Below are 13,365 nucleotides of genomic sequence, written 5' to 3'. Positions count from 1 at the left end.
TCACCCTCATCCTTGGAGGACTCACTCTCTGCAGGTGTCCTTTGGCATTTTGCAGTCTTTTTTTTTATATATAATGGAAGGAATAAGAGTGTCTCCCCTTAAACTTCACTGGCTTAGGATATGTAGAGTTGGTGCAGTTAAGATCACTGTAATATTCCCAGTGTTGTCTCATTTCACATCCCAAAAAACAAGCGCATCACTGCTGGTGTAGATAGTACGTTGCCCTGCATGCAGTGCTGTCCAAAAGTAATAGGACTGTTCATGTCCGTGTTAATTCCATGGAAGATAAGAGCTGCCTGAAGTGTGTCATGCACTGAAATCACCAGATGCTGTTTTCCTAATGATGCTGTGTGTCATGTAATGCAGTATTTATTTATGGTCTCCTGAAATGGAAGGACCATTTATAAAGGGCTATATTTCCTATATGGTTCATCTAGTAGAGACAAAATACCCTCAATTTAAAGCTGGCATCCTGCACTTTAACCCCAGAGCCATTATTTCACATCTAATATAATGTGCTGGAGTGCAGAGCCAAAAAAATAAATTGCGGCTCTCCAGTTACTCACACTCTCTAAATGATGGGGAGGCTCTGCAGACAGTGAGAGGGGGAGTTGTACAAAAAGCCTGCTCTTCTTCAGATCGAGGCTCGGACTAATTAATTGACCACTTTTGCTTTAAAAGGATGCTCTGGAATAGCGGGTGGCTCAGATATATCTTCAGTCTGAGGCAGGCGTTTTCAGTACAGCAGATAGGTCAGGTGTATTTTTAGATGGAAGATGAAATGCCTTCAGCACACCTCGCTTTTTCTTATCGTGCTTACTTGAAGTATTTGTGGCCATATGGTGGCATTTAACATTTTAGGATGTTTTCTTATAATAGTGTGTATGCGAGTGGCATTTGTTATCATATGAGCACAAAAATCCATATCTTGGTGGGCAGGTGCCCAGTCTAAACAGCCGTAAAGTGCAAGTTCTTCGTTTTTCAGTAGATTAGAAAGAAGACTTTCCTGACACAAGTGGAATGAGAAAGTCAATGGAAAATAAGGGGAGAAAAAAAAAAAACAGCAGTTCCCAAAACTGGAGTTTAAGCAATGATTAAAATCTGCACAGAAAATGTGGCTCCTAGCAACCACCTGGAAGACCTGGTAGACCCCAAAAGTGTCCCAATCAGAAAACCAGCGCGTGAAGCTTTCATCTTTGAGCGAAAGGATCTCTACAGATATTTCTCGCTAGAAAAGGAGTAAATTTGCACTAGGAGGTAAAGAGTGGACACGATCCCTACTGAACTATGATGTATGTCATTGTTGGTGAGTTTTCTGTTTTGTCTCTGGCTGTTTTGATTGTAAACATAGTAAATGAACGGTGGTCTTTGGCTTTTTTACAGTGTATTTGAGCGCTCTTTTGCAGAATTGGACGTGTTGGTATGATTGACCAACTTCACACTGGAACCGATTTATATTGCAGTGCCATGTAAGGATGCATGGCGGTTATATGTATGTGTTTCATTAAGGGTCACTGCAGCACCTCTGGAGGCATCACTCCACATGTTGCGCTGCGATGTGTAAATAGAAATGAGAGCCCGTGGAAGGATTTCTGATGCAAGAAGTGCAAGTCCAGCATTCTGCTCTACAGAGGAGACCATTGCATATTCATCAACATCAGCACGGCAGTTTTATCTCTCGTCATGTTTTAGTTTAATTCAGTACATCCATCATTCGGTCACCGGGACGGACACAACATGACAGTGTGGCGTTGTCAGCTGGTAGAGTTGCTCCATTTATTTACATTATCTAAAATTCGGGAAGCGTTTTTATATTAAAGGACATTAATTTTTTTAGAAATAGTGTTACGATTCAGTTTTAGAGCTGAGACGATAAGCAATTTGGATTTATTTATTTGTCTTTAAGCACATTTGTACTGAATGGGATGACACCTTTTTATCCACTTGCAAAGTTTTGTTACATTTTTCAAGCTTTCTGCATAACTCAGTATTTGAGAATGGTTTGATGTTTCCTGCCTTCTGCCCAGTGACTTCTGGGATAGGCTGCAGCTCGCCCTGCGACCCAAAGGGATAAGCGGCTTAGAACATACGTGTGTGTGTGTGTGTGTGTGTGTGTGTGTGTGTATAAAATATCTTTTAAATGTAATCTGTATGCGACATCAGTCTGAACAGATCAGCTCCTAAACTGACCCGCATACGCAAAAGAACAGAGCTTCATCCAGAGGTTAACAATCACGACTGCCAGCGAACGCCAGTCGCTCCCAGAGGTTCAGCATCACAGGAGCCATCATGAAGCTTCACTGACTGACACATTCACCCAGAATGTGTTCGAGCCGTAAAAAGGGCGCGGTCACTTCTTTGGTTCGTGTCCTCAGATTCTTTAAACTTCACTTTCAGACTTCTAACTGTTCTGTGACACTTCAGCCTCGTTCTCCTACGGCTGCGTTTGAGCATGGAGGGTTTTGGAGTTTCTTCTCATTGTTTGGTGCAGAAACACCAGCCTTGATCTTTGAGTCTCAGGAGCGTGAAGGATGGATGTCAGTTCCGCACGTGAAAAGCGTCTCAAATCGTTTTTTAATGCGTTTTTGCTGTTTACACTGACAAACAAACACATCTGTGTCACACATGAAGAGAAAGATCGTGTAAGCGTAGCCTTACAGACTCGGGTGTCTGCAGTTTTGTTGATTTGGCATTGAGTTTGTATTGGATCTGATGTGAAAGTTTTCAATGCGTTAGATCCATTTTAAAAAAGCAGCTGTGAAAAGACCCAAATAAAGAGTACGAAACGTGCACCACTGCCGTGAAACTCGCTGCTGTACGTGTGCATGAGCTCCTGGTAACCGATCGGGGTGCATACTTACAACATGGAAAGAAAAAAACATTGTTACTTTTAGTTTACACAGTAAACACATTACAGTATTTATTCTGATATCTGCTAAGTAGTAAAAGTAAAAAAAAATAAATAAAAAAAAAGAAGTGCCACATTTTAAAAGAGTACTAAAAACTACGAACGCAATAGTTTATTAAATTTCAGTCATTTGCATTTCAGTTTCACATGTGCTGCACTGTAAGCAGTAAAACAGAACAGATTCACTTTGTCATTAAAAATACAGTCTGGAAATGTTTGTAAGAGTGATATTCTTTTATTTATTTATTTTTTTTTCTATTTATTTATTTACTTATTTAATTATCATTATTATGATTTATTATTATTATTATCTTTTTTTTTTTTTTTTTTTTTTTTTTTAAAGAGTGATATTCACAACATTCTCAGAAAAGCAGATTCTGGCCGTTTATCACAGTAACGATAAACGCTGTCGTGTTGCCAAGCCACACCGCGAAGAAATTTATCACGATAAAATATCGTCATTGCCGTATAAAATGCTGGGAAATGTGGCCTGTTCAGTTTTATAACGGTCATAAAGGCTTTGAGGAGCCCTCAGCTCTCACACCTGCTTAATAAAACAAACACTCACAGCAGAATATAACTCCTTATTCCTTTCCAAGATTTTTGTCACCTCTTGCCGTGTTGCGCAGCATGGGCGCCTTGCAGATATGCATGTTTGTTCAGTAGTACGCAGAAGTGCTAATGAGTTTACAGAATTTTAATGACGTCCACAGCCTCTTGCTGTGCGTGTTTGTCTGCGATGTCCTTTATTAATGTAGATCATTGTGATATAACACTAATGAAGCAAACATGCGTGGTCTGCTCCATTTTGCTGCGCAGCGCTGTTATCCGAGAGAGGCTCTCGTTGCCCCTAACAACAGATTTAGGAGCTTGGAGCCGACCGTTCAGCTCCACGGCTCAAAGCAGGTGTTTGGTCCTGAAGACTGTACTTCCAGATTGGAGATAATGTATAACTTGTATAAAATACTGAATGTTTTAATCGGTTTTGTGGATGTTATTCAGATATTTTTTTTTTGTTCTGTGTGTTTTGTGCCGTCAGATCCGTGATGGGAAGCGCGTGATGGAATGTTTGAAGAAGGCCCTGAAGATCGCTAACCAGTGCATGGACCCATCCCTGCAAGTGCAGCTGTTCATCGAGATCCTCAACCGATACGTCTGTTTCTACGAGCGAGAGAACGACGCGGTACGCTGTCCTCCCTCCTCCTCCTCACCCTTTTCACGTGCTGTTTGCTTTCAGCTCTGTGTTCTTCACTTCCTTTTTCTTTGTGTTTCTCTTTAGTTTCCTTCCTTCAGTTCTTTTTACTCTTGCTGGCCCATATTTATCCAGTCTCACTGGGCCATATTTGTTCTAAGAGAATCCTCCCCCGTCTTTCATGTCTTGGGCGGTATTTCATAAAACAGGTGTAGGGGTGATTTGGAGGTGTAGGGTTTTGTAAATATATTAATATGCAAAATCTCAAATTAATCTGTATATATTATCAGAGCATATGTATCACAATCTCTTATTTCTAACTGAAGATAGTAGTAATATCAGTGTTTTCATATCTGAAGGCTTTAATAAATGTGATCTGGCAACAGGCAGCATTGACCTGCAGTCTCCTTTAAGACACAAATTAAAGAATCAACAGTATATTTACAGTGAATTAGAGCAATTCCTTTTATATTCAATTACGATTTCAGCTTCCGACAATGTGAAAACAAGATAATCAAGAAAAAAAACATTATTGTGCTGCATTTCCCCACGAAGCTCTTTTGTCCATCCCTAAAAGCCCAAACTCACTCTCAGCCAGGCTGTGGCATGTTTAGTTCAGCTCGAGCTGAGATGCCTGAAAAGGAGCCTTTGGTGAACCAGAAACCAATTCAGCTGTTTGGAAACATTTTGGTTTCAAGGAATCCAACAAGGAGCAGCAGCAAATACTGTGTAAGAATTGTTACTCGATATGCGCTGTGTATCGAATACAGTTAGATTTCATGCTATAAAATGTGTGGTTGCTGTACTTCTGTAAAACAGTCCATGATGATGTGTTGTGGTTGGTCCGAACAATTCTTGGTTCCTCTCAGGAGCCTGAGAAGAATTGTTTGCTTGGCCAAGCTGTTCGAAGTAACGAGCAGAGAAAACAAGTTTTAGCTGGAACAAGTTTGTGACACTTTTTAATCCCTCAATCGGGGAAATTTCACCTCCACATTTAACCCATCCATGAAGTGAAACACTACATTCACACTAGTGGACACACACACACACACACATACTCACTAGGGGGCAGTGAGCACACTTGCCCGGAGCGGTGGGCAGCCCTATCCACAGCGCCTGGGGAGCAGTTAGGGGTTAGGTGTCTTGCTCAAGGACACCTCAGTCATGGACTGTCAGCACTAGGGATCGAAACAGCAACCTTCCGGTCACAGGGCCAGTTCCCTAACCTCCAGCCCACGACTGCCCCAGAAGGAGACAGCCAGGAGTCGAACCTAGAATCTTCTGATCCGTAGTCAGACGCGTTATCCATTGTGCCGCTGGCCCTCAAGTGAGGTGAACTTGCACTCGTCTCCTGTTTGGGAAAATGTTTCCCAGTCAAATACAGCAGTGACGGTTAGAGTGGTAGACTGAATGGTGATAGTGTGCCAGTGTTGCACGAGGATCAAATATCTGTACTAGTATCTCAACTAACTTATTTAGACCCACCCCTGAAGGCCCACCCAAATGGCTTAGTTGCAGGAGCCAGGAGAAAATGTGAGCGGCAGCACTGATTAAGTGTCTCTAACAGGGATGCTTATAGAGTTTAATAGCTAACCAGTTGTAAAGTACAGCTCTGTTCCAGTTATGCATTCTGCAGTTAGGGGCAGGGGCAGGGGTTAGAATTGGGGCTGGGACGACTCGTTTTATATACAAAAACACAAGATCTGACTGTAAATGAATTGGTAAAACTTAGTTTATTTGTGCTCCACAGTTTTTTACTTGTATTACTATGTGCCGGGCCTGGGTTCGATTCCCCGGCCGGGTGACCGGAGTCCTCTCTGTGTGGAGTTTGCATGTTCTCCCCGCATCTGCGTGGGTTTCCTCCGGGTTCTCCGGTTTCCTCCCACAGTATAAAGACATGCGGTCAGGCCAATTGGACATGCTACATTGCCCCTAGGTGTGAGTGACTGTCTGTGTCTGTCTGTCTGCCCTGCGATGGACTGGCGACCTGTCCAGGGTGTATCCTGCCTTCCACCCAATGACCACCCTACCCCCGACCCCCCGCACCGACCCTGAAGGAGAAGAGGCTTAGTAAATGGATGGATACTATGTGCCATTAAAACGTTATTTATAATACGTGTTTGCTAAATGGGCATGTACAATATTTAATATTCATTTTGTATATATTATATACAATATGAGCAATCTGTTTAATCATCTGATATTCAGTCTGTTAAAAAGATTTTTAAAGGGCATTAAATGCACCATATTTCCCAAGTCAATGAGACTGTGGTAAATAATCTTGATCTCAGTGTTGGCCAAAATAATGGTGATTATGATTTTGAGCCCTGCAGTGAATGCGTGTGATGGGTTAGTGCATTAGCAAGAGAGGGAGCCTGATCGCGCAAGAGGAGAAAGAAAGTCGCCTCTTTGTTTCCTGAACAGAGACAAAAACGGTGCTGATTTCAAATGGTGAAACGTGGCGACCGTGGGTGGTGTGCGAGCGAGTTTCCCTGAATGTTAATAAGATCAGCTGAAGCTTTGTGCTAATCCGCACTAAACAAAGACAGCGGCTAATTTAAAGGAGTGTGGCACATTGAGAATGAACCATTGAGTACAGTGCAGTTTATAAAAGTGGAATAATGCGGAGATATCTCACGCGCTTGTTAGTAAAAGAGGGATAAGCCATCTGATTTGCTATATGCATGAATTTAGATTAGCTGACTTTACAGACTTGAGGTGGTCTTTAACTACGCTGTGCCCCGAAGTTAAGAGTTCAGTCTAAATAGATGGATGTTTTCCAGATATCCGAAGTTTGTCGTCCTCCTGAAATTCCTCTGTGGAATGTGGAGACTGTTTTTACTGCTTATTCTTTGAAGGATGAAAGTCAACATCATCCAGGTTTCTGGGAATATGTTAAATCCTCCATACTCTCTTGCATCACTCACTGCTGCGTACTTGATGCCTCTGGAAGCAGGTTCAGCACAAAATCTGTGCTTCAGGAGCTTCTTGAAATGTGTATCCTTGACCGAGCAACTGCATACAAGCCTAAGATCACTGTGTGCTACGGAATGTCAGCTGGAGGGCACCACTGGACTCTGGATCAGTGGAAACGTTCTCTGGAGTGATGAATGTGATCTGGGTTTGGTGGATGCCAGGGAACGCTGCCTACCGGAATGCACAGTACCAACAATAAAGTTTGGTGGAGGAGGTATGATGGGCTGTTTATCAGGGTTTGAGCTCTTGGTTCCAGTGAAGCGTGATATTGATGCTACAGCACAAAGACACTTTTACACAGTTGTATTCTTCCAGCTTTGTGTCTGCAGTTTGGGGAAGAGCCTTTCCTGTTCCAGCGTGACTGAGCCCCTGTGTACAAAGCAGCCCCATAAAGACATGGAGGGACCAGGTTGATGTGGAGGAACTCCAGTGGCCCTCACTGAGCCCTGACCTCAACCCCACTGAACACCTTTGGGATGATTGCCCTCTCGTCCAACATCAGCGTCTGACCTCACAACTGCTCTTTTCAATGAATGGGCACACACTGTTGTGGAAAGCCTTTCCTGAAGAGATGGGACTGATTTGAATTAGTTTTTTTATGATGTCACAGAAATAAACTGCTCACATTGGACTGTTTTTGACTGAGGCAAAATACAGTGCAGTTAATTAGAACAGAGATTATTTACCTAAATCAGCCTTAAAGGCACAGAAACGAAAACACCTCGTTTAATTCTAAGGGAGTAGGGAATGGTCATGTGGAATGAATTGCGACCGTTTTTGATGTAAAACCACGCAAATGTCATAAGCAGACCTCAGAGAAAATGATCTGGCTAAGTGAGAAGCCCTGCGTTGTGTTCAGTGTGGGCCAGAGAAGCTGATCATAAAAAACTTTCTTACTCATGTGTGACTGATAAATGTGAGCCATGTGGTGCTGTTTGCACTTCTTTAATTCTCTAATTTCATCAGAAGTGCACTTGTTTGTACCCTTGTGCACTCCATCTGAGCTAGACTGAGTCAGTGCTTGCCAGAGCGCACCAGGAGCACAAGTGACAGTCGCACATTTCTGATTACCCTCACAGACGAAGCAGAATAGTTCCTCTCACTCTCATGTCTCTCGTATCCCTCCTATCCTCACACTCGTACACACCAGGTGTGCTTTGCTGCAGCCTGACGCTCATTATAGCCTTATTGCTGTGTCCTTCAGGGACGAGGACCAGGCGTTCTCAGAGTGTAGGTTTTAAAGAGAGGACCCGAACGGCGAGTGCATTTATGGCCTTTGGGTCGTCGCTGTCGTGCTGTCAGCTGTGTGTACGTTTTCTCCCCGTGGTTTATAATTGAATGACATGTTGGACTCGGGTCTTAATTGCGGTGCTGGTCTGGTACGCTTTGATGCTGTCTGAGAGCAACTCTTCGCAGCCTGAAGTGTCGTTTAGATTAGTAGATTCTGCTGTTTTAAGCTGCATCCGTTGCTAACAGGATGTTAAAATCTGGAAAAAGGCCTTAACGACAGCCGTGCAATCTCCGTCAAAAAGGACTGGCAGTGAAAAGGGACGTTCTGGCACACAATCTTGGGATCAGCTGCTCAGAATAGTGTCAGCTAGAAGGAGTGGGGGGTGGCAGGGGAAGGGAGGAAAAACTCCAGCGATGTTTAGCAGTGGAACTTATTCCTTATTGAAATCCAAATGAAAGCTGGTTCCTGTTGGGCAGAGGAGGAAAATAAATCATCACACATGATGTGTTTCTGGCACCAGTGTGTCAAAATTGTGGCCTAGCATCTCAAAACAGGTGCTCTCAACATAGTTACTTGTTGAATTAATGACTTAGTATCTCGTAATAGTGACTCACTATGTCAAAATAATATTTTTTCTGAAAATAGTCTTACTATGGCAAAATATTCACTTGCTATCTCATAATAATGACGTCAAAACTGTGTTTTCTGAAAATAGTTTGTCTAAGTCATTATTTCGACATATTATCTCCTAATACTGACAAAATAGTAAAATTTTCTTAAAAAAAAAAAAAACTTACTATGTCCTACTACTATTATCCACTTATTTAATTTCTTGAAGTTTATAACTCGTTTCAATATATTGTCCTAAAATTCAAGTAGTATTAAGTAATAAGCATTTCACTATACTAAGCTAGTATTTAAATAAAAATAAAAAAAAGCACCACTAAGTCAACATTTTGACAAACAGCTGCCAGATACTATAAATACCCTACTCCAGAGGTCACTGATAGGCAGACCGCAGTCAGAGTCCGGACCCAGATGCTGCCCTACATAGACCTGGTTAACAGATAAACTAAGGAGAATTATTTGATTTCGACAAGGTGGTCCTATTTTAATCGTCGTAACTTTTCTAGCACTTATGGTACCACTTTAGCAGCCTGGGAGACTCGGACCAATCGCAGGCGTTCTCGAGTGAGTGACGCCCCACTGGGGAGGGACGAGATGAGCCACAGCAGTCAGAGAAGAAAGTGAGCCAGAGAAAAGTTAGTTTACGTGGCGTTCTCTAAAAAGGGAAAACTGACTAATATTGACTGAAATATGACTGAATTGTACTTTATTTGGTCTGACATTCAGTTGTTGACTACATAAGATCTTAATATACTTAATACTACTTCAGTGTACAGTATATGGCACATTATGCACGTTAGACGTTATGATGTTCCAGATCTTTGCTTACAGAACTTTTCTTTGACTGGAGCTTATTGAATTTTAATTAAAGACGCCTGCCCTAGTCTGGTTTCTTCCTCTTCTATCTTGCAAGACTTGGTTTCCATATTGGATTGAAGAAGCAACAGTATTTCGCATGAATTAGTCTGAAGGAGCTCCATCCAATACCTTTAGGATGAGTTAGTGATCCAGAACATTCAACATTAGTCCCTGAGCTTATTAACCCTGTGAATGTAGTCATTCTCACAGCAGTGTTACAGCATCTAGTGAAGAGTTGAGGCTGTTACTGCAGCACAAGAGGGTCAAACTCCATATTAATGCCCTGAAGAAATGCTGGATGGGCCATTGTCTAGACATACAGTGTAGGTGTAGAAGTAGATGGTGGTTTGATGTGCTGTTGGTTTGTTTGTGTTCACCAGGTCACCGTTCAGGTTCTGAACCAGCTGATCCAGAAGATTCGTGAGGACCTGCCCAACCTGGAGGCCAGTGAGGAGACAGAGCAGATCAACAAGCACTTCCACAACACACTGGAGCACCTGCGTCTGCAGAGAGAGTCGCCGGAGTCTGAGGGTCCTGCATATGAGGGCCTCGTGCTGTAGGGTCTACACAGACACCAGTACATACATCTACATTTGTTTGTGTATACACACGTATAGAGAGATATAGTATGTATATACACCCACACATGCACACCAGGGTTTTCTAACCTGGGGAAACTAAAGCCAACCCAACCTGCCATCTCTCTGTCCATCGTCTCTCTCTCTCTCTCTCTCTCTCTCTCTCTCTCTCTCTCTCTCTCTCTCTCTCTCTCTCTCTCTCTCTCGCTCTCTCGCTCTCTCGCTCTCTCGCTCTAGCTCTCTCTCTCTCTCTCGCGCGCACGCTCTCTCTCGTGCGCTTTTGCTCTCTCTCTCTCTCTCTCTTGCGCACGCTCTCGCGTTCTCTTGTGCGCTCGCTCTCTCTCTCTCTCTCGCTCTCTCTCTCTCTCGCTCTCTCTCTCTCTCTCTCTCTCTCTCTCGCTCTCTCTCTCTCTCTCTCTCTGTGTATTTTCTCCGCTCTTTCTCTCTCTCTTAGCTTCTGAGGCTTTGTATATTCTTGCGAGTACATGATGTAGACTTTGCCCTGCACTTACTTCCTTCATCATTTCAGCACGTCGCTGTCTCCTAAGGTAGTCATGCGGGGCCAGACGTGATCTTGTAAAGAGAACATCTTCGGACAGCTATGAGACGTTTTGGATTAAGTGTGAGGGAGAGTAGATTTTTTTAGCGTGGGCGCAAACTGAGTGAATTTCTGAACAAGTCCCGTGCTTTGTGAAGGCAGAGCTCGGCGATGGGGTCCATGGTGCGCTCATCAACATTGTACAACGGACATCACGCCTGTTTTTAGCCCATGGATGCAACATAAGTTAGTATGGCTGAAAAGGCCTCCAAAAGCTCCACGTTGCCTCCACGATTCACTGTTTTTTCATGTATAAGTCGTACTTCGTATGTGAGGAGCTTAAACTAGAGAAACGTGAGGTGGATTTTAGAGGATGTGCGTCCTTGTTCACGGTGCAGCCCAGCACCAATTGTTTGTCTTGTCCCCAGATGTGTGTTCCCCTTACAAGTTCACACCTGGCCCCACAGAATTACATCGGAGAAAGAAAAGGGGCAGAGTAGACAAAGCAGGTGCAGATAAACCCAGAGAAGATGCAGAGGAACCCAGTGCTTTATTTGCTTCATTTGAGCCGTGCATCACTGTGTGGAGCCTCATCGTTAGCCTGCGATGTGACACGTTCTTTCAGCATTCGTCACAGGCGTGTGATCAGACGCTTAAGAGACTTGCATCTGTTTGTATTTTCATTCCTCCTCTTTCCCCGTCACTTTTTTTTTTTTTTCCTTTTTCTCCGTTTATTTCTGCAGCAGAAATGCTGGAATAATATGGCAAATGATGTGTGTTAAATGATAAAATGGTGTTTTTCAAACACTGGTGCACGTGCAGTGGAGGCAGATGTGAGCATGTATGGATGAAGAATGGCAACCAATCCTAAAAAAAAAGAAGTCCTGAAGAAATGGCCTCATCTTTTCAGCCACCCTGTGCATCTCGTTACTCTTGTAACTTTGTTTTTTTAATCATGACCCCCCCCCCCCCCCCCTTTCTGTCCACATATATTGTATGTATAATCTAATTGTAAATCAGCTAAAACAGAATAAGTATCATTGATTTCATGACATTTGCACAAATAAACAAGATATTAACCCCAGATTTTGTGTGCATGTTTACTTTTGCTGCATGTACAGTTGATCATTTCTTCCAGTGCTGCTGCGTTTATATGTTGTATAATGTCATCCGCACCTCAGAGCAGAGCTATGGATGGTACACAGCAGACGGAGGTGTGCAGCATCGCCAGTGTTGCCACAGTGATGTCGTTTCTGTCCGTGACCAAGGCGATGGTTTAGCCACTGTTTTATCCTAAAAGCACTTTGAATAAACGCTGTTGTTTCTAATACAGGGCCCCCAGTGGATCCTCATGTCTTATGAAGTCTTAAACTAGACATATATTGAGTGACAAGCCTCCAAAACCATGTACAAAGACCACCCATGCCATGTTTTTTTTTCTTGCATCGGAAGCTAAACCATCACGGAAATGTTCTGCTTTACCGGTGACGGCGCTGCTTATGATTTTAAACTGCTGTAAACAGAAACTGCATTTCCAAAAACCCAAAAGAAAGGAGCCGCTGAGTTCATGTCACTATAAAATGGTTATTTCACTGTCCCACCTTGTGCATATCAAATGCTGTACTGCACATTAAAGCGACTGTTGGCCGCATCATCAGCTAAGTTACTAAAACTGGACCAGAAAGTCCAAAATCTGAACTTCAGTCCAGAATGTCATGTTATGTGCATTTTAACAATGAAGGAATTTAAGTTGTGCAGCTGTTGGGTTGGATTAGACTAAATATTATCTGAAACTTTGGATTAAAGCACAGGTCCTATTATATATGCAACTAATTCAGTGGTAACCAAAACTACCCAGGTCACAGCAAGTCCAGTGGTTAGAAACTGACCGTGATGAAGGGCTGGAAACTGAAAACTGATCCTGTCAAACGTGCTGAGGACACATTAATGCAGTATGTACCGTAGGCGTTTGTGTTGTGTGGTGCAAAAAGTATCGTTTTTATTATATTGAGGTCTTAAAAAAATTAATTAGGTTATTATTATTAATTGTTATTAGAATATATATATATATATATATATATATTTTATATATATATATATATATATATATATATATATATATATATATATATATATATATATATATATATATATATACATAAATAAATCCATTTCTGTGGCTCTGTCTAAAAGACAGGAGGCTGAGCTGGAGGTGGCGGAGATGAAGATGCTGAGATTTTCGTTGGGAGTGACAAGGATGGACAAGATTAGAAATGAGCAGATCAGAGGGACAGTGAAGGTGGAGCAGTTTGGAGATAAAGCCAGAGAGGCCAGGTTGAGATGGTTTGGACATGTGTTGAGGAGGAATAGTGGATATATTGGGCAAAGAATGTGGGAGATGGAGCTGCCGGGTAGAAGGAGAAGAGGTAGACCTCAGAGAAGGTTTATGGATGTAGT

At 42.5% G+C, this 13,365-nt stretch overlaps 1 protein-coding gene across 1 annotated transcript in view; it reads left to right on the top strand.

Annotated features, from left to right (window-relative positions):
• The window catches only part of vps35 (VPS35 retromer complex component), a 61,596-nt gene extending 49,604 nt beyond the window's left edge, over positions 1-11,992 (top strand). Inside the window, exons 16-17 of the mRNA XM_017724271.2 lie at positions 3,948-4,091; positions 10,173-11,992. Of these exons, the coding sequence (XP_017579760.1) occupies positions 3,948-4,091; positions 10,173-10,352 (324 nt within the window). The 3' untranslated portion in view covers positions 10,353-11,992. The remainder of the gene's footprint in view (positions 1-3,947; positions 4,092-10,172) is intronic.
• Positions 11,993-13,365: the final 1,373 nt, after the last annotated feature.

This window comes from Pygocentrus nattereri, chromosome 25 (assembly GCF_015220715.1).
Source record: "Pygocentrus nattereri isolate fPygNat1 chromosome 25, fPygNat1.pri, whole genome shotgun sequence".
Taxonomy (NCBI): Eukaryota; Metazoa; Chordata; class Actinopteri; order Characiformes; family Serrasalmidae; genus Pygocentrus; species Pygocentrus nattereri.
Note: the sequence above shows the minus strand (reverse complement) of the source record. Positions and strands in the feature narration are given on the sequence as shown.